Below are 22,219 nucleotides of genomic sequence, written 5' to 3' on the forward strand. Positions count from 1 at the left end.
AAATCAATGAACCTCTCTGAGCCTCAGTTTTCTCATCCTTAAAATGGAACTAATAATATTGCCTTTCAATGAGATTGTTATGATATTTAACAAAAACACATAGCAGGAGGTCTGCCACGTGGTAAACACCCAAAAAATGGTTGAAAATGAACTTTTCAAAAACATTGTTATTTTAGAAATTGTGTTTATCAATAATTTATTTTTATATTTACTACTAAAAATTATATGCAATTGAGTATACAAGTTAAGAAAAATAGAAACTAAAACTAGCATCTAATGTAGAGTGGTTTTTGCTTGTTTGTTTGAGGTAGTTGGTGTTTTGTTTGGATGCAAATTCTATTCTGAGATAAACTCTTGAAATATTAAAAATAGCTGGAAGGACACGTAGGCCCCACCCCCTCATAGGCCCCAGCTGAATGTCACCAAGAAATCCCTTCTGTTTAACATCCAGGAAAAGGCTACTTCCTAAGCTCCTGCGATGAGCCAGAGGTTGACCTGGGTGCTGAATTTGCACAGTACAAAGCAAATGTGATCACTGAGTCATGGGAACTGGGGTCCTGAGGAGAAGAAAGCACAGAACAAACAGATATGTAATTAAAGATTACATTCAGTGCTGTGAAGAAGAGAAAATAAATCGATGTAATTTGGGATGGCTAAAAATGCTCCTTAGCTAAGATTTCCCTGCTATTAGTCTCTGGTGTTCAACTGTTTTCTTTTTAAAGCCTAATTTATACCCAGGAGCTAGTTTTCAAAGTGCTGAAGTTCCAACGAAGAGCTGTCTCTAACTTGAATAGAGTCAGCTAGCAGATGGAGAAAAACCAGGGATGGAATAAAAGTAAACCACTGGGACAATCCTATAGCGAATCTTCATAACGGAAAAGCATCTCTAAAACTCAGAAAGAGCCGTGTGTGCTCTGAAAGACTAAGTAAGAGCAAAGGAAGCTGCTCATCGAGAGTCTGCCGTAGTCCACTCTCATGAGTTAGTTGAAACATTTAAAAGCACTAAAAGAAAGAAGAAGGCTTGTTTACAGGGGACAGAAGTCGAAGAAGGCAGAGGTAGAAGCGGCCACAACCATCCATCACCCTGTCCTCCCAGCCCCGTCCCAGGTGGGCGGGTGCTCCGTCAGGAGAGCTGGCAATGGATGGCTGACCAGGAGTGAGCTCTCTTGGACAATGAACTGACTGCAGCTGTCTTCAGTACCCACCGATCTTTCTGAACTGGAAACTATGAGAATCAAAGCATTACTCCAATCAACAAAACATGCCCTGAACTGTTCAGTCCCCTCCTACCCTGGCCCTGCTGGCATATGAGGCTTCCTCCCCACTTGTACGTCCTCCACCCCCCGCCCTCTCTCCATCCTGTGGCATCAGGACTGGGCACTTATTTCTTTGTTAGCTCAAGTAATCTGAAACTCAGATGAGTAAGGATCTAACTGCTTTAACTTTAGCAGAGATTAGTAATTCTGAAAATTAAAACATTCTTGAAGCCAGGCCATATAAAAAATTATCTAATTTGTAGAAAGAACACTTTCAATTAGCTTACCCAAAACAAATTCATTATGACTTTTACATCTTTTCTAGGGCAGGACAAGCATAGAAATATTCTATAGGGATTTCTCCCTGTAGGGGACACCCTGCATGCCTTTCTCACCTAATTATAAATATCTTCCAAAGTTTAATCTGTGTGGTGTTATATAATTGTGCTTAAAACCTAGCCGGTTTGGCTCAGTGGATAGAGCGTTGGCCTGCAGACTGAAGGGTCCCAGGTTCTATTCTGGTCAAGGGCACATGCCTGGGTTGTGGGCTCGATCCCCAATAGGGGGCGGCTGATCAATGATTCTCATCATTGATGTTTCTATCTCTCTCTCCCTCTCCCTTCCTCTCTGAAATCAATAAAAATATCTTCTAAAAATATATACTTTTTAGCAGAAGAATGACTGATAATGGGTATGGTATCCTAAATCTGACCTAAGTTACGTCAAAAATAAGGGTGCAATTATAAACTGTATGGAAAAACTGGAAATATATCTATCCTCCAAGTTCCTCAAAATGGCATGTGTGTACTGCCACATAGATTTTATACAGGTTCTTAGTGTACTGTGAAGTACATTTGTTAGTCACCAAAACACATAAACACAAGCAAAACCTAATATGTAACAATACAATGGGTAATAATAAATTTCCTTGCATAATTAAATTTAATAGATTTTTTGAAAAGATTTCCTTTTAAGAATGATTTATCTAGACTCCCTTAAAATGCTATTCAGGGAGGTTTCCCTTTTCCTCTTGCTTCTTGATAGAATTAATTACCTAATAGCTGTAGAGACATTCTGAATAATTTTACTTTAAAAATTTTACAGCTACATTTTCCAAAAATTACTAGAAATATCCCCTTTCTATCACTTAATAGCAAATCATATTTGACCAAAGTGTCTCTCAGGGAAGAAAGGGTAGACTGAGCTGAGATGGAAATGTAGCTTGAGCAATATCAAAGGATTGGAATGGTTAATGTCCCAATATGAGAACACTAATTTTCTGTGTGTAACGAAGGTGTCTAACTTACAAATCAAGAGTAATCTGCAGAGACTTGGAAGCATTTATCAACATTTTATGAGATTATTGTGTGAGGCTCCAGAACGCAGACCATCTTTGTCTATGCTTATCTCTCCTCCCTTGCACATACACACATCCCCTGTACAAAGCCACCTGGCGCTATCTGCAGAATGATATACCTGTTGAACTACCTCAATGGAGAGGACTAATTAGCAAGCTCATTAATTAGCTCCTTTTTTCCCCCTAAAAGTTGTCAGCTATAATCATTCATTTGTTTTCCCAAATTTTCTGCTGTGACTATCACCATTAGTGCCTCCCAGTGAATGCGTGGACCTCACGGAGGTCTTGCCCTTCTTGCAGAGCGAAGCCTCCAGTGTTCCAAGAGTCGTGGGCAAAGCATAGACGTTCCCTTGACAAATGGCAGCTCTTCGGCATAGAGCACCGAAACAAAAGGCTAACTCCTAATGTGTTTGTTCTACACCCCCAGCAGCAAAGAACCACACACATATAGACAGCAAAGTAGCTTGAACTGACTTCCATAAGTGTAATAATTCATAGACAATTTATGTATGGTCATGCAGCTGTAGAAGCTTTTTTATTTTAATATATTTTTAATGATTTCAGAGAGGAAAGGAGAGGGAGAGCAGCAGTAGAAGCTCTGTTAATTGCATAGCAGTGCACATACTTGCCTTTAATTATAAAATGGTACGTGTTCTCCTACATCCACTATTAATCAACTATTGTGGTTATAGTATGTATAACATTGCTTTAGCTATTTGTTTTCCTTGTCTTTCCCCCACCAAACCATGTCTCTCCCAAAGGAGGCTAAGAAGTACTTTATCTTTGTGTTTCAATGCCTCTACCCAGACTCAGTGGGTCTTGTGAGATAATTGCTGGCTAAGAGTTAGGAGCACATATGCTCCTGGAAGATTTGTGGTTTGTTTGTTTGTTTTTTCCATTGGGACTATTTACCTAAAGGAAACATTAGGGAGATTATATGCCTACATTTTATGCAGTGCAAAGGGACACATCTCTTTTTCATTGCTATGAGCTCTTTAACCACATGGATATTAACCCTTTTCAGTCTAACGTCGAGACTGACTCAACAGACCAGGCGCTAGTAGCAGGTCCAATGTTGAGGCTGACTCAACAGACCAGGTGCTAGTAGCAGGTCCAACGTCAAGGCTGACTCAACAGACCAGGCGCTAGTAGCAGGTCCAATGTTGAGGCTGACTCAACAGACCAGGTGCTAGGAGCAGGTCCAACGTCAAGGCTGAGGTCGACACTGCAAACCGGTTCAACGTTGAATCCCGTCAATTAATTTGGACCAGACTGTTTGAATTCCAAAAATAAAATTAGACCACAAAGGGTTAAGACTATATAGTGAAACGACACAGGAATTAGGAGTAAGAACCCTCCCTTCCTGTATGCAGTCAAAATCTGTGTATAACTTTTGACTCTCCAAAATGTAACTACTAATAGCCTACTGTTGCCTGGAAGCCTTACCAATAAAATAAAGTTAATTAATATATATTTTGTATATTATAAGTATTACTAGAGGCCTGGTGCACGACATTCATGCACAGGTATGGTCCCTAGACTTGGCCTGCAATCAGGGCCATCTTCCCTGGCTGTCGGCAGCTGGCCCCGCCCCCTGCCACCACCCACTCCCAGTTCCCCATTCGCCATTGGGCAATAGGAGCCTGCCAGCTGGGGAAGGGACCAAAAGGTCTGCCATTCCAATGTGCTCACTGGCCCTGCCCCCACCCCACCAGTCACCCCTGTGTGTGGGGTGACTGGTGGGGCAGGGGCCTTGGCCTGGTGCTGCCTGTGTCCCCCGCCACCCACCACCTGGTTCCCTGTTCACCACTGGGCAATGGGAGCCTGCTGGCTCGGGGGAGGGACCAAGAGGTGGTCAGTATGCCTCATAGTGACTGGTTGAGTAGTCTTTCTGGTCATTCTGTCATTAGGGTCAATTTGTATATTACCCTTTTATTATATAGGACTAGAGGCCCAGTGCACAAAAATTTGTGCACTCGGGGGGGGGGTCCCTCAGCCCGGCCTGTGCCCTCTCGCAGTCTAGGACCCCTCAGGGTATGTCCACCTGCTGGCTTAGGCCCGCTCCCTGGGGGATCGGGCCTAAGCTGGCAGTCAGACATCCCTCTGGCAGCCCAGGAGCCCTCGGGGGATGTCCACTTGCCAGCGGGGACCAGACCTAAGCTGTAGTCAGACATCCTTAGCTCTGCTGAGGAGGTGGGCAAGGCTCCCGTCATCACTGCTGTGCTGGCAGCCGTAAGCCTGGCTTGTGGCTGAGCAGAGCTCCCCCTGTGGGAGCACACTGACCACCAGGGGACAACTCCTGCACTGAGCGTCTGCCCCCTGGTGGTCAGTGTGGTCATAGTGACCAGTCATTCCCAGTCGTTCTGTTGTTAGGGTCAATTTGCATATTACCCTTTTATTATATGCCTGGTGTATGGGTGGGAGCTGGCTGGTTTGCCCTGAAGGGTGTCCCGGATAAGGATGGGGGTACCGCTGGGGTGCCTGGCCAGCCTGGGTGAGGGGCTGAGGGCCATTTTCAGGCAGGCCACACCCCCTTCAGGATGGGGGTCCCTGCTGGAGTGCCTGGACAGCCTGGGTGAGTGGCTGATGGCTGTTTGCAAGCCAGCCACAGCCCCTTCAGGGTGGGGGTCCCTGCTGGAGTGCCTGGCCAGTCTGGGTGAGAGGCTGATGGCCATTTGCAGGCTGGCCAAGCCCCCCAGCGGGGACCCTCACCCCATGAGGGTGTGGCCAGCCTGGGTGAGGGGCTGATGGCTGTTTGCAGCCTGGCTATGCCCCCCAGCCACCCAAGCTCCCAGTGGAGGCTGGCTGGAAGCAGGTATCTGGGATTTATTTATCTTCTATAATTGAAACTTTGTAGCCTTGAGCGGAAGCTATAGCTGGCCAGGGTAGGCAGGAAGCTTGGCTTCCTCCATCACCGGGCCAACCAAGCCTCCTGCTCGCTCCAGCTCCGTGGCTGCCGGCAGCCATCTTGGTTGGGTTAATTTGCATATAGTCGCTCTAATTGGCTGGTGGGCGTGGCTTGGGGCATAGTGAAGTTATGGTCAATTTGCATGTCTCTCTTTTATTAGATTAGATATGTATACCAGTATACGTACATATCTAATACATATACTGTATTTTTATCTTATTTTTGTTGTTGTTAATTCAAACCTGAGGATATTCTTTCCTTTTTTTTTTTTTTTTTTTTTTTTTTTTTTAGAGAGAGAGAGAGTGGAAAGTAGGAAGGGAGAGAGAGAGAGAGAGAGTGAGAAAGAGAGAGAAATATCGATGTGTCTCACATCTATTGGTTGCCTCCCACATGCACTCCCACAGAGGGACAGGGATCAAACCTGCAATTCAGGTACCTGCACTTGACTGGGAATTGAACCTGAGACCCTACAGTGTGCAGGTCAACCCTATAACCACTGAGCAACACTGGCAAAGGCTATAGACTGTATTTTTACAATAAGGTAAGCTGGAGGAAAGAACATGCTATTTTTAAAAATCATAAGAAAGAAAAAATACAATTATAGTATTTATTGAAAAAATCCACGTGCAGTTCAAACGGTGTGGTGTAATTCAACCGTAGTTTAAAAATGACTATTTATATCCTCCCTATACATCTGACTCAACTCCCAGTTGCGCCTGTATTCAGGACGACTGAAGGCTTAAGCCGGCTTTAAGATTAACATCTCAAGCCCGACTCTCATTCTTCTCCCCAACTGTGAGAGCAGTCATAAAAAGCTAGCGAGCAGAGAGCAGAGTCTTACCACGTCTCTCTCTTTTCCTCTTTTGATTTCATCCTTGGTCTCCTGCACTGGCTGTGCTCTCTTTGACTGAGTTCCTTGATGTTAATCCTCAGGGAAGGGATAGCTACATTTGGGAGGGGATAATAGATTTTATTTCACCCAGTATATACAAAATATTGCCATTTCAACATGCAATGTAGGTTTTACAATGATTAAAGAGGTATTTTAGATTTTTTTTTTTTTTTGGTACAAAGTCTTCAAAATTTGGTATTTTATCCCGACAGCACATCCCTATTTGGAAAAGAGGCATTTCAAATGGTTGATAACCTAGAGGCGCCCATACTGGACAGTTCAGGGTGATAGGCATTGACTGCTTATCAGCTGTGGTCTGTCGAAGCTCAAAGTGGATGCCAGCCAGACAGAGAACTGATTGTAGTTCTGGGACATAAATGTTAAGAAAAGCCACAGTATCCAGGAAAGAACTCCCATTTTTCTATTCACAGAAGCTACAGGATTTGTGGTCAAGATGAACCCAATTTGTTATAGCTGTGTAACTCGCTCTCCCAAATTTTATCTGAGAGTCCCAGAGTCTTGCTGCAGTTGGGGATGAATCTATATGGCTCGGTATGGAGTATATTCAACTGGTCTTAGAGAATTCGAAAACTTTTTAGGGCTCAGTGACTTAGCCCGTGATGAGACCTAGCTTTTCAAGATTCCAGAAAAATACTGTGACTCAGATTTCTGAATAAAAGTTAGTTGGACAAATGACCCAATAGCCCACCTACCAATTCTCTGATACACAAAGTAGTTTTAGCCCTAAATTAATGAGCTCGGGCTCATGTGCCTGAGGGTCTTCTGTTTAAAGCGCTTTCATACTTCAACGGAATAATTTTTCTCTATCTGAGGTCATACTTTTCATTGGCTTGTAATGTAAGTCCCCTTATTTTCAAGAATAAAACTAATTTATTTTACTATACACAATAAGCTATGTTTGCATTCTTGAGTTGCGATATATCTCATCAAGATTTTTATAAAAATCTCAACTGTGATTTTTCTAAAAATAACAGTTTTATTGAAATATAATTTCTATGCCACAAAATTCACCCTTTTAAAGTGCACAGTTCAGTAGGTTGTAGTATAATCACAGACCCATTACCACTATCTGACTTCAGAACATTTTCTTCACCCCAGATAGAAACTCTGTATTCATTAGTAGTCACTCACTGGCCCTTCTGATCCCCAGCCCCATGAAGTTACCTTTCAATTACAAAAATCATCTCAAAGGCTGAGTTTACCAGCGTAGTTGGTGCAATAGAATAGGCAATGGACTTTTTGGCATGGTGGTTTATTGCTCTCATGCTACTCTCTATTTCATTTGCTCTACAAGTATTTATTGAATAATGTGTGGGATATTAGGATGAAAGAGAGGAGATAGTTCTGCATGTTGGATGTGGTGATTTTTTTGAAGTAAGCTCAGGGTATACAGACTAGATCTCATTTCTCTGCTTGCCTGCTGTTAGATCAGCCGCAGCACCATTTTGTATGAAGTTAGACTTTTAGGCTGCTAAAATATCGTCAGTTCCTATCTCTGGCCCTACGGAGCCGTGAATACATTTTTGTAAGTTTATTTAGAGTCAGAACCTGGCTTCAATCAGGAGGCCATGGGGTGTAAAAGTAAAATGTTTGTCTTGATTCCATATCACGTCCTACCTCTGTTCTACTTTATTTCAGGAGACACCCAACCAGCATGCAGTCCATGAATACCAATCTGTCATTCTTACACACACCCTCTTCTACCAGGGGGTTTACAGTCCAAACATTCTTTTGGACATTTATATCTGTTGCATAGATTTTTAAAAATATATATTTTTATTGATTTCAGAAAGAAAGGGGAGAGAGAGAGAGAGAGAGAGAGAGAGAGAGAGAGAGAGATGGAAACATCAATGATGAGAGAGAATCATCAATTGGCTGCCTCTTGCACACATCCTACTGGAAATTGAGCCCACAACCCAGGAATCGAACTGTGACCTTCAATTGTGTAGTATATTTAAGATTTACTACTAAAACACAAGAAAGCCATATTCCCCAAGGTATATTACAATGGTGGTGATAAATTTTCTCTAATAGAAAATACCTAATTTTATTAGTAATAATCTTCTCTCCCTTGGCCCTTGGTTCATAGGTTGACACTCAAACCACTGAGCCACACCAGCCAGGCTATTGCATAGATTCTTTGATTCAGGAAAAGCTTACCTGACAGTCCCCTCAATACATGACACTTATAGCTCAGGATGTTGTGCTTCACTGTATATGGACTTATGTTATTTACTAATTGTATCTTCTCAAATAGAGTGAGGTTGCCTTGAGACCAGCCAACAGCGTGCCTCTGTCCCACCCCAGTCCTGTCACATGGTAGTGTGTCCTCCTGCCATTAATATATGATGATTAATGGAATCGGTTTAGGGGTCAGGTAGAAAGCTATAGGTTGAACCACCTTTCCCACTCACTCCCATTTTATGAGTGTTCAGTGAGGGTTTGGCCCCTGTCAGCTGGTGGTACAGTGTCCCTGATTATGGTCTCCAACCCCAGCGCCCACTATTACTGTACTAGCCTTGTGTTTGAGCACCTATTATGTGCCTGGCTCTGTGCTAGGTGTTTGAAAGCAGCACCTCTTCTCTGGGCTCACCTGTTCCCTCCCTTCTCCCAGTACACTTACCCTGTGCATAGAATGGGAACATAAAATGAAGTAGGGTGGCAGGATAACATTATAACATTCTGAATGAGACCCCTGGAATGTCTTATACCTTTTGAGAGTTTTCTCCCTCAAGGAGTGAGTTTCTCATTTCTTTAGTATGAACTCCATGGAGGGCATGTGGCTAGGACAGCAGATTTCAATTATGCTGGCATAAAGAGACACATTCTTCCCCTTGGAGCTGATGGAGAGGACCCCTGATGATGTTACCCTGCAGATATCCATACGGTTGAGTGTGTTTATGGAACCATTATCTAGCATTTTCTTGAAGATGCCAGCTAATTCTGAAAGCCTCTAATCTGAATAGAATACCTTAATGCTGTGGTGTTCAATAAGCATGGTGCTTTTGTGAATATAAAATACTCACAAGAATTTATGTTACTACCAAAACACAAGAAAGCCACCTTCCCCAAGGTATATTACAATGGTGGTGATAAATTTTCTCTAATAGAAAATATCTAATTTTATTAGTAATAATCTTCTTTCCCTTGGCCCTTAAATTCCCCAAGATTCTCACAGCTGAGTTAAAAGCACAAACAAAATTCACAAGTCTTATTTGGTGAGCTGTGATTTTTCTCTGGGCTCATTTCTACCATGTTTTTTAAATTACCAAGGGAAGCTGCTCTCCGCATGAAAACCTTGCTCACATATTGATAATGGTCCATGTTTATGAAGGAGTTGACTGTGCCTTCAGCTCCCAGTCCAATGCGATACCTGAATCAGTGCAGAAAGGCTGTTGTCGAGCCCACATACCTGTCAAAACCCTTTTGCAGATGACTTTATGGATCATAAGTATGGGAATGCATCAGATCTCCGGGAAGGCTTACATCAAATGGTAAAGTTCATGGCACCGCTGGGGCAGTTTGGTGTGATTTAGCGAGAATTTTCTCTGGATAGTGGAGTGTTTACAACACAATATAGGCCCAGTGCTGCATGGAAGACTGGTGAGCAAGAAGAAGAGGTGTCGGAGACAGCTTTTTCAAAAAAGAAGGGAAAATAAATTCTCCCCCTGCTCCCCAAGGGCACTTATTTGCCCTCCACGTACAAGGCATGGATTTTTTTTTCCACCCAGCAAAGCAACAACTTATAGTTAGGCAGTAAAAAGCAGGGTTCTCTGTCTGTAAAATGACTCTTGGATTCAATAAGGGGTTTTGTTTAGGCCCCCTTCCCTGCCCTTCCCTCTCCCCCCCCGGCTCTTCTCCTGGGTCCCAGGTCACAGTGACCTGCCAGTCATCTCTGTGGGCTCTGCTACTGCAGGAGTCCTGCCTCAAGAGGACACCAAATCAGCGTTCAGCATGTTCCCATTTAAAAGGAAGACTGTGCTCTGTGCTGACCTCAAACGCAGGTGTCATTCCACCTCTAATGGATGGTGCTGCTGTTCCCCGGGACAGGAGAAGGAAGGAGTGGAGTGGAAAATAGGCTGATTGCCCAGGAGAACATTCAGTTCCCGGTTCCTTCGGGCTTGAGCAGAACATCTGTGGGCTTCCCTCTTTCTAAAAACTTAAAAACCATGGGCAAGCTAGGTAACATATGAATAATATAGGTTTTCAAATGACTAACATGTAGTTCTTAAAAAGACATAGAATGACTTTTTGAAATAGCATGCAGGCCCCCTATAACTATATGACTTTCATAATAGTTTCATTTTAAACAGTATCTGAAAACATTTAAACTGTCACATTGTAAACTCAAGTCTGATAGATCTGTTCCCTGAAATACATTGTTTTCTGACCTACACAGACAGGCAAGTAAGTCCAGAGTTCCTCTGGTGGATTTTTTTGAATGTTGGTTTTGGTTCATTGATAACCTTCCAAAGATGTCCTATGGTTTAAATCAGGCGTCCTCAAACTACGGCCCGCGGGCCACCGAAAACATTTATCCGGCCCGCCGGGTGTTTTTGCCGCCGCTGCCTGTCCTGCTTAGCAGCCGACTCATCCCGGGGCCTGCAGTGTGGAATGTCTGAGGGACAGTGAACTGGCCCCCTGTTTAAAAAGTTTGAGGACCTCTGGTTTAAATCATGTGGGAAACCACAGATCAAACAGAGTTCAATGGTTTTCTTTGCTAGGAGGCTTTTCCAAAGACTCTCACTAAATAGATAAATGTGTCGCTTTACCTCTGAAGGGACTTGGCACGGGGAGAGGCTTCAGGATGAATATTCTGCTGCACTTACTTTGGGAATGACAGTTTAGTCCATCCCTTCCTTCCGACGTAGCGGGGATGCTCCGGCTGCTGGATGTCTGCAGCTGTTCCCTTTGCCTGAAATGCCAGCCCCAGCAGCCATGAGGCTGGCTTCCCACATCACCTCCAGTCTTTACTCAGAGGTCACTTTCTCAGTGAGGCCTTCCCCGCCCAAGTTTTTACTTTTTATTTTTTAAAATATGTTTCTATTGATTTCAGAGAGGAAGAGGGAGAAAGAGAGAATCATTGATTGGCTGCCTCCTGCACACCCCCTACTGGGGATCAAGCCGCAACCCGGGCATGTGCCCTTGTAAGGAATCAAACCCGGCACCCTTCAGTCTGCAGGCCGCTGCTCTATCCACTGAGCCAAACCGGCCAGGGCCCTGACCGAGTTTTTAAAATTCAAGTTCCTTCCTCAACATTCCTTAGCCGCCTTCTTAGTTTAGTTCTAATGTAGCATCCTTCTCTAGCTGTTTTTTGTTGCTGTTTTTACTTTGGTTATTATCTCTCCCAACTAGAAGGTAACCTCCTTAAAGGCAGGGACCTTCACTTTGCCCCACATTCAAGGGACATTTCTCAGCCTTCATCTTATTCAGCTGCTCAGGATCCTTTGACATCATCGAATGCTCTGCCAATTATGAAAGTGCTGAGATATTGCAAGAATGCCTGACTGGCCACCCTTCAGCCAACTGGAGTTAGTGAGGGATTGGGCCTAAACCGGCAGTTGGACATCCCCCAAGGGGTCCCAGATTGGAGAGGGTACAGGCTGGGCTGAGGGGACCGCCCCCCCCACCCCCCATGCACGAATTTTGTGCACTGGGCCTCTAATACCTACATAATATTGTTGTCATGCTAAATAAGACAACATATATAAAAGTTTCTGGTAGATAATAAGTGCCCAATTCTTAGGTATTAAATTACTTTTACTGATTGCAATTTAAATATATTGTAATATATATAATTTATTACACTTGCTTTTTATATATTTAGTCACAGACCAAAGATATGTGTGTGGTTAAAAGCTTAACCTTCGCCAAATTTTTCACTCCTGCATTCCCTGCACCATGTTTCTTTCTCCAGGAGACACCATGATTTTGTGAATTTCAGCACTAAGAGGCAGGTTGAATCATGTGAAGCATGTTGTATCTTCTGGCATTGATTTTCTGTGCAAATCAGTGATTCAGGCACTCTGGGTTTCTCCACGAATTGGCTTGTAATTAATGAACAACAATCACTTATTTACCACTTAAGGGCCCTGCGGGAAAATTGAAGATGAAGTATTATATACTCACTACAATGCATTTGCTATTTAATAGTCAAATAGAAACCATTTTTTTCAGGTCACTGTGGTTAGGGAGCTGGGAGTGATTTTTATGGCAGATAAAGTTCTCATTGCTGGAGCTCAGCTCAGCGACTCAGAGTGACCAGGCTGTGGCTTGGCTCCCCCTGTGACACCCCCCCCCCAGCAGCCCCCTCCCCCCACTCTGTCCTCCCAGCAGCAGTCACCTCCTGAATTTGGCCACCCCCTGGCTCATCTTGCCTGGCAGCAGTAAGATTGCCAGAGCCAAGGAAGACTGGAGTTCTGCTGTTTGGAGCTCTACCATAGGAAGTAAAAAAAGCAAATGAGATTATCTTGGTTTTCCTGTTACTAAAGGCTTTCTGACCAGGTATGAGGCAGACACTAATGTAATCAATATATTCTTTAAATTTATAGTCACATTTTCTGTTGTTTTGTCAGAAATTTGACAGAGATACAACATGAGACGATTTTAATTTCCCTCCTTCTTTCATTCCTTCCTTCTTCCTTCTTATGTTTTTATTTTTAAAAATAGAGACCACTGCCCTGGCTGGTGTAGTTCAGTTTGTTAGATCATCGTCTCATACACCAAAAGGTGGCGGGTTCAGTTCCTAGTCAGGGCACATACCAGTTCAGTTTTCGTTGGGGCATGTGTGGGAGGCAATGGATCCATGTTTCTCTCTCTCTCTCTCTCTCTCTCTCTCTCTCTCTCTCTCTCTCTCTCTCTCTCTCTCTCTCAAAACAAAACAAACAAACAGAAAAAAACAAGATACAAATCACCTGTAAGCTTATTCCCAGAAAATAGTGCGGTGGGGCTAAGCAAAATGTAGGTGCTCCTTGTGGCAAATAAACTCTTGAAAACTCTCAAACATATATTTATGAACTCTGCTCTGAGGAGCTACCATGAACCACAGAACCTGGACTCTGAAATCTGCATCCTTTTCTCAAACAAAGCATTGTCACTTTCCTTGCTGCCACTGGACCATGCATTGATCGAAGGCAAGGAACACACCTCACGTATCCCGTACCCCCGCATTTCCCTCAGAAAAGGAGCTCAGTAGCTGCTTGTTGGTCTGTTGAACAGAACTGAACATGGAAGAGATCATCAAGGAGCATTGTTTGGGCTGCAGCCAGGGAAGCTCTGAGCTTGGCTGCCCGTTTCACTTACTGTGGTTAGAATTGCCAAAAGGCTGTAATTGTTCTCGGATCTGCAGATAAAACTTTGTCTTCTAGCACACCCTGATCTGATCCTGCATAAAAACCCAAGTCCTTCCTCATCTCAAGAGAACACTGGGTTGGTACAGCTTCGCAGAAGTCAACAGTACCTTTCAGGAGCCTATATCTGAAGAAAATCAATAGCCCCATAATCAGTTGGAGCCTTTGCCCAACTGCCTTCCTACTAAGCACACTCTGTCTCTCTCTCATGCTTACTACCGATGCATGTGAAGCATTTAGAGTGGAACTGGATTGCGTGAGCGCTCCACTTGGTTGCAAATAGGTGGATGTGTGATTTTCATACTAATGACTGCCACATGCGACAATAGAAACCCATCACCATGAAATATAACATTTTTAGAAGGTTCTTTTGCATCAGCGGCACCCATTTATGCTGCTGAAAAATGCTTGTATCTGTCTGCTTTGATGTAGGAAGTGGGAGTCATTAGTAAGACATGCATGAACTGAACAGATAGAACCAAACCAGGCTTGGGTCGTTACGCCGCCTGCAGACCTCCATGCATGCAGTTACATGAATGAACGGATGCTTGCAGTCAAGGCCCTGGGAGATCCGCAGCTACTGACGGGAGGGAGGCAGGGGGTCTGTAAACGGCTCAGGTGCTTGTTTCCCTCTTTGCGTTTGGCTTTCAAAGGCATCTTACTGGGTGGGGAGAGTTGCAGTATTTGTGCGTCTGAATTGCCCTGTTCTAGTTTCCAGGGAAGAGCAGAAGAGGTGAGAAAGGAAGGGTGAGTCAGGGCAGCCACGCTCCCCCGGGCTTCACAGGGCAATGCCATGTTGAGGTCAGGTGTGTTTTGAACTGTGGTGTGAAGGGTGTTAGCCTGCAGGCATTACACATCTCAGAAAAGACCACATTATCCAGCAGGAAACTCCGCCAACTGCCCCTAGAAACATCTGTGTCTGATTGTAAAAGAAAGATAGGAAATAGTTTTGCCTCTGTCATGCTGCTCCTAAGTCCTGATGGAGCACAAGAGAAGGCAGCTGAGGGATGCTTAAAAAGTGCCGTGCGAAAATGAAGTGTGAACTAAGTGCCCATTCAATAACGAAACACATTTCTAACGGATTGCAAGAGCCCCTTAGTGGTGCCCGGGACTCCCAAAGAAAATAAAGAAGAGCCACTTAGGATGCCCTGCAATGTGTCTTGTGCCTACAATTTACCTTGGCATTTTTTTGTTTAACATTCCATGTAAGACAGAAAAGATCATCCTTAGAAATACTTCTACTCTACTTTTAAAAATGGCTGCTCCCACTAATGGAGAGTTTTGAAATAGTCACAATAATCATACTTTTAAATTTTTATTTTAAGATAATGGTAGACTTACATGCAGTTTAAGAGATAATGCAGCAAAATCCCGTAGAGCAGTGGTTCTCAACCTGTGGGTCGCGACCTTGGCGGTCGAACGACCCTTTCACAGGGGTCGCCTAAGACCATCCTGCATATCAGATATTTACATTGCCATTCATAACAGTAGCAACGTTACAGTTATGAAGTAGCAACGAAAATAATTTTATGGTTGGGTCACAACATGAGGAACTGTATTTAAAGGGCCGGAAGGTTGAGAACCACTGCCATAGAGCCTTTAGTTTGTTTCCCCCACTGGTAACACCTTGCAAATCTAGAGAACAGTATCACAACCAGTATATTGATATTGATACAGAGCATTTTAATCACCACAGGGATCACCCATGTTACCCTTTTGTAGCCACACCCACTCCTTAATCCCAAGCAAACACTAATATGTAGTTTCTATCATTTTGTCATTTCAAGAATGTCATCTGGTAAATGGAATCAGACATATAGACTTCTAGGGTTGGATTTTTCCACTTAGCCAAATTCTCCAGAGGTTCATTCAGATGGTTGCGTATGTCAGTAAATGTTCCTTTTAAGTGGTGAGTGGAATTCCATGGTATAACTGTACAAATTGGTTACCCATTCACTCATGGAAGATATGTAGGTTAATTCCAATTTGGGCTATTGTGAAAAAATCTGCTATATTTTCACCCAGGTCATAGTTTCTCTTTTCCACTCTTTCATAGGGTAAAAGTTTTTAATTTTGACAACATCTAATTTATTACTTTTTTATTTTCTAGGTTATGCTTTTGGAGACATCTGAAGTCTCTTTGCTTAGTCTGACTTCCTAAAGGTTGTCTCCTATATTTTTTTCTAAGACATTTATAGCTTCATGTTTTACATTTAAGTTCATGATCCATTTGGAGTTAATTTCGCATGAGGTGTGTGGTTGTCAGGCTCATCTTTTGACCTGTGGAAGAGCAATTGTCTCACCACTATTTGTTGAAAAGCTATCTCCCTCCATCAAAATGCTTCCCACCGTATTAAAAAGCCCGTTGGGTATATTTGTGTGGATCTATTTCTGAATTCTCTATTCTGCTTCATTGACCTATGCATCTTTCCCTCCTCCAACGCCACACAGTCTTGATTAGTGTCGTTGTATAAAGAGTCTTAAAATTGGACGGAATGATTCCTTCCACTGTATTCTTCTTTTCAAAATGTGTTAACTATTCTAGGATCTATGTTTTCCATATAAATTTTAAAAGAATCCTATCAATGTCTACAAAAAAGTCTTAATTAGCTTTTGCTAGGCACTGCATTAAACCTGTCTATCAATTTGAGGGGAATTGGCATATTTAGTACGTCGTCTTCTGAGTTACAATATAATATGCCTCTCCATTTATTGAAATCTTCTTTGATTTCTTTCTTCAGCATTGTGTAGTTTTCAGCATACAAATCCTGCATATGTCTTGTTAGATTGATGCTTAAATATTTAAGTTTTTTTTAGCAATTTTAAATGGTGATATATTTTAATTTTGATGTCTTATGTTTATTGTTAATATATAGTAATATGATTGATTCTCTGTATGTTTCTCTTTTATCCTGCAATGTTGATGAACTATTTAGTTATAGGAGGGTTTTTGTTTGCTTATTTTAAATACATTCTTTGGGATTTTCTATGTTGGTAATCATGTTATCTGCAAATAGAGACCTATTTTTCCTATTTGTTTGTTTTTATCAGGAATGGGTGTTGAATTTTATCGAATGCCTTTTCTGCAACAATTGATGATCATGTGTTTTTCCTCTTTAACCTGTTGATATGATGAGTCACCTGTGATTTGTTTTAATTAAGCATGGTAAGACACACAGTTGCTAAGAACAAAAACCAACAAAGTGTTACACTGTCATTGAATCAAGGCTTACCACCTTTTTAAAACATCTTTATTATTGAAAGTATTACGTATGTCTCCTTTTAAGGCTTGAGCTAGATCTGCTCCAGCTCCTAAGAACTGCACCTCCCCGAGGGTGGTGGGCCCTCTTGGGGACCTGAGGGGCATTTCTGTGGCAGACAACTTCCCCTTTACCTGCAGTTTGCTAACAAGACCAGACTACATGACCAACACTAATGGATATTGCCCGGAAGAGGGTTGTGTCTGCTAATTTTCCTTCCTTCACCTTTCTCTTTGCATCACACACACACACACACACACACACACACACACACACACACACACATCATTATTAATAATATGGGGTCAGGCTCATATGAGAATACCCAGAATATTTGCACATTGCCTTTATTGAACAAGAGGCCCTTCATTTGCATTTTATAGATGAGACTTGAAGAAAAGTCATCCCGTTTCTCCCCTGGCCTAAACCCAGAAGTCTGAGGCATAGGATTTTATGTGAATTTATCTGCACATGGTCACTGGCTGAAGGAGATCAGTAAAAACGCATGGGGCCTTCGAGCTGGCAGACTGGAAGCCAGAGCCACCCTGGAGAGAACTGACAGGGTCTCAGGCCTGTGTTTTGTCTTTTAACCTCCCTCCTCCGACACAAATAGTAGACAGTTCTGATGGCTTTGATGATGGAGGTTCCATAGACTAAAGCTAAGGCTCTCTAAATATTTTTAAAAGATTAATATGTTCTTGGAGATTTTACCTTTTGCCTCTGAAGTATTACTTATAGAGTTTTCTTCCACTTTACTAACCTAGAAATGTGTAATATAACAGACTCTCAGCAGAAATAAAATTCTTATTTAAAAGAAAAATACAGTAAAGCCCTGGTTTTTTAGCTAAACCCTTTCCTCTCATTCTACAGCCCCTCAGAACCCATGTTTAATGTGTGAGATAATGGATTGCATTTCTGAATAACATGTTGCAAAGGACCAAAAAGAGTAAGATTAGTGCTTAGCACTTACTGCCAAGGAAAAACCTGGGGAGATGGCCTTTTTTTTTTTTATTTTGGAAGCAAAGAATTTTTAGATCCCAAACTGTTCCTAAAAGGGAAAAGACTACCTTATTAAGAACTTTTCTACTTCTGAATTCAGATTTGGAATAATGAGAGATTATGACAAATGTCCAAATTAGTATAAATGATCTCTCTACCCTTACTTGGTGGTTTCACTGAGTTTTTTCAAATAAAAGAAACAGAACAAAAAATAAATATATTGCAAAATAAAAGACCTTTACTTAAATTTGTCTAGTGTAACCTTCAAAATATTTAATTTCTTTGTTCTATGTAAAATGTCTACATAGAGGCAAAAATACTTTTAAGTTTTTCAAATGTCAACCCTAAGCACAGTTGCATGTATTTATTGGAAACTAGGTCTTGGTGTGAAAGATGCTGAGAGAGCCTGTAGACTCAGAGTGTTCTGGGAAAAAAAAGAAAAAAGTTAATAACCCTCTTTCCATGTTATTAAAAATGACCCAGGCAAGGCATTTCAGACACCTGCAGGAAGCAGCTAGCTACCTGAACTCTTAGCTCAGACAGCCAGGCCCCTTCTGCTTTCATCTCATCTCGCTAACCTTTGCAAAGATATTTGTTGCACTGAAATTGATTGCCAGCACACTTGGCAATTCAAATTGCATTAGATGTTCCTTCTTTTTAAATTCCATTAACCAAGATGAACGCCATGCGATCTGGGAAGCCCTTCAGTGGGACCGCCGGTGCTGTGGGACTGGCTCAGACTTTGTGATCAAGGCTCCTTATCCTGTGAATCTAATCAGCACTGACAGCAGCTTCTCGGCCTCTAAAACACACGCTTGTGCCCTGATCTGGATTCCAAAACTGGAACCATTTTTAAAACGCTCTTAGTATTTCCGGATACTTACAAAATGCATTGATTGGCAGCAAAAGAGGAACTCCACAAGAAGAATTCATTAGCCCATCCATCAATAAGTATCTTTTCTCTCGGACCTAGTGTGTGGGTCCCAGGCTGAAGTGAGGACCTGATTCTGTAATCTGTGAAAAAGGTGCTGGTACCCTTGGTGTCCATGGATTCGGAGATCCTTTGAAATTCTTTTCCAACCCCTTTCTACAGAGCCACAGAGCCTCACTCACCCACAAAGTACAGCCATTGTCATGGTGATGGGGGGGGGGGGGGGGGGGGCTGGAGCAGGTGAGCAGAGAATGCGGGTGAGGAGGGATATCTGTGCTCATGGCTCCTGAGAACGGAAACCCTGGTTCCTTAAGCCCACAAAGAATTCTGATTCTCTCCTAACCAGCTGCACACACTCCTGCTATGTGGGTGGACACATAATTGTGACTTGGGAAAGGCAGGCCTGGCACCCACGCACGATATTTAAGTTGTGGAGTCAAAGAGGTTGGGGAGTCGGGGCAAGGGGAACAGAGGACACCTCGGCAGATAGGAAGGGTGTATTTTCTGTCTTTCCCACCATTAGCGAGAGCTTTCGAGAGAAGACAAGGTTGTCCTCCGGATTGTGGCCCTGCTGGCCCAGGCTAACCTGGAATGCGTGCTCACTGAGTGTGTTTCTCTCTTTCCGCCCCAGGACAGCTTTCCTGCCCGCTTCGGAGGAGTCCATTTCGTCAACCAGCCCTGGTACATTCATGCCCTGTACACGCTCATCAAGCCATTCCTTAAAGACAAGACCAGGAAGCGGGTAATGACAAGAAGCGCCCAATGCCGGGAATGTGGGGGAGGTGTGGGGGAGGGGGGGACAATTACAGTGCCCCTCCCCCCCCCCCTCTCTCTCTCTCTCTCTCTCCTTCTCCTTCTCCTTCTCCTTCTCCTTCTCCTCCTCCTCCTCCTCCTCCTCCTCCTCCTCCTCCTCCTCCTCCTCCTCCTTCTCCTTCTCCTTCTCCTTCTCCTAATTTTTCTCCGTGGCTTTGCTGCGTTTCTACAGTCCCTGAGCATTTGAGCTGCAGCTGGAGTTTGCAAATGGCCTGGATTCAATCAACAATTTAGTAGAAACTGGGTTATTTCCAGAGTCCCAGTGACAAACCAAAGGGAATTTTGAAGGCATGCAAATACCAGATGCCCATTTTCCTGCCAATGCTGGTGGGAGGTATGGGGTCAAGCAGCTTCCTGTTCACGGAATATTTTAATAGCCAACATTTAGGAAGAAGCGCCACTTGGTGCAGGCCTGGGGGAAACGGGGAGTACTCAGGGGGGGTGCAGAGGGCAGCGAATGCACCAGGAGAGAGGAGAGAGCAATGTGAGGTGCACGTGCAGCATGCCTGGGCGGGGGTGGTCTGCACCACTCCTCCGCATCAGGGATCATTAGGAGATCACTGTATCTGTAAATTGGGGCCAGGGCCAAATACTACCCAGATTGTTCATGAACTTCCTCTTTAAGGACTGTGAATGCAGCCCCTTTTCTGAGCAATAAATGAACATTTCATGAAGACAAAGTTTAGACACAGAACTGAATGCCTCCTTAAGTACCATGATCAGCAGCAGTGCATCCAATTTGTCATTGCTCAATTGTGTATTAGATGAAATACTCCATCAGACATTTTGGAGTTTTTAATTGCTAATTACTTTCTCTTTCCAGATTTTCCTGCACGGGAACAATTTAAACAGCCTTCACCAGCTCATACACCCGGAGTTTTTGCCCTCTGAATTTGGAGGAACCCTTCCTCCTTATGACATGGGAACTTGGGCCCGGACATTACTCGGTCCCGACTACAGTGATGAAAATGACTACACTCACACGTCCTACAATGCGATGCACGTGAAACACACGTCCTCCAACCTGGAGAGGGAGTGCTCACCTAAGCCGATGAAGAGGTAAGGCCTGGCTTATCAGAGCCTCCAGTCCGAGGGCAACCGGCATTTTTTGATTTGGGTCTATTGTGGGTTAAGTAATTGAAGACCTTTACAGGCACAAAACTTAAAAAAAGTAAATTGTGATACATGCTCAGCTGATTTCATCAGAATTGGAAGCAAATGGGACTTGGCTGGCCCAGAAATATAGCTGTCCCCTTGTATTATAGAAACTGCTAAAGGCTAGGACCTCACTCACAACATGATTACAGTCTTCGTCTCTAAGGAGTCTGCTAATGCCACAGACTGAAATGTTGGACCTTTGGGACACAGTCGATGGGAAAGCAGGATGCTAGGGAATGTCCTCGTCATCCGTGCACTTGGAACCATTTATTGAGCATTTGCTTAGCGGAAGGCACTGATTAGTCACTGGGAGTACAAAGGTGAGGAAGACATCAAAAGAACAGAGTGGCCTGGAGAAAACCTGCCAAGCAAGACATTCGAGCTGAGCTCTGAAGGATGAAAATCAGCAGCCCAGGCTTAAAAGGGGGAGGGGAAGAGGCTCCAAGTAGAGGGGACACCAAGAGGCATGGAGGCACTAGAGCAGCGGTTCTCAACCTGTGGGTTGCCAACCTGTGGGTCGCGACCCCTTTGGCGGTCGAACGACCCTTTCACAGGGGTCGCCTAAGACCATCCTGCATATCAGATATTTACATTACGATTCATAACAGTAGCAACATGACAGTTATGAAGTAGCAACGAAAATAATTTTATGGTTGGGGGTCACAGCATGAGAAACTGTATTTAAAGGACCAGAAGACTGAGAACCACTGCCCTAGAGGGATGGGACACTTGACTGAGGCAGACAGGTGTGCAGGGGTGGGGGGTGACAGTGCACATGTTCTTAAGGGCCAGAGATTGTTCCATCAGGTGGTGAAGTACATTGCATTGCTGCATACTGTGCCATGGCAGAGGTATTTTTAAATTGATATACAAAAAACATATGAGTGATTTCTCATTGCAAAAAATAAAACCTTATATTTAAGGCTAAATTCCCCTTCAACCACTATCTTTAATCCCAATCCCTCCCCACAGGTAACCGCTGTTATCAGGCTGGGGTAGAGGCCCTTCATTCAGTTCTCTAGATAGTATAGTGTATGAGTTTGCTAGGGCTGCTGCGACAAAGTCCACAGACTGCGTGTCTTAAACAATGGAAATTTATTTTCTCACAGTTCTGGAGGCTAGAAGTCCAAGATCAAGGTGTCGGCAGGGTTGTTGTCTTCTGAGGGCTCTCTCCTTGGCTTATAGATGACGCTGCTCTCCCCGTGTCTTCACATGGTCTTCCCTCTCCTTATATGGACACCAATCATATTGAACCAGGGCCCACCTCACTCGGCC

General features: G+C 43.4%; 1 protein-coding gene across 1 annotated transcript in view; it reads left to right on the plus strand.

The window, feature by feature from the left end:
- CLVS1 (clavesin 1) overlaps positions 1–22,219 on the plus strand; it is a 129,493-nt gene that overhangs the window by 87,240 nt on the left and 20,034 nt on the right. The window contains exons 4-5 of the mRNA XM_036338348.1: positions 19,605–19,715; positions 20,610–20,845. Of these exons, the coding sequence (XP_036194241.1) occupies positions 19,605–19,715; positions 20,610–20,845 (347 nt within the window). The remainder of the gene's footprint in view (positions 1–19,604; positions 19,716–20,609; positions 20,846–22,219) is intronic.

The sequence above is a fragment of the Myotis myotis genome, unplaced genomic scaffold, assembly GCF_014108235.1.
Source record: "Myotis myotis isolate mMyoMyo1 unplaced genomic scaffold, mMyoMyo1.p scaffold_m19_p_16, whole genome shotgun sequence".
In the NCBI taxonomy this organism is placed as follows: Eukaryota; Metazoa; Chordata; class Mammalia; order Chiroptera; family Vespertilionidae; genus Myotis; species Myotis myotis.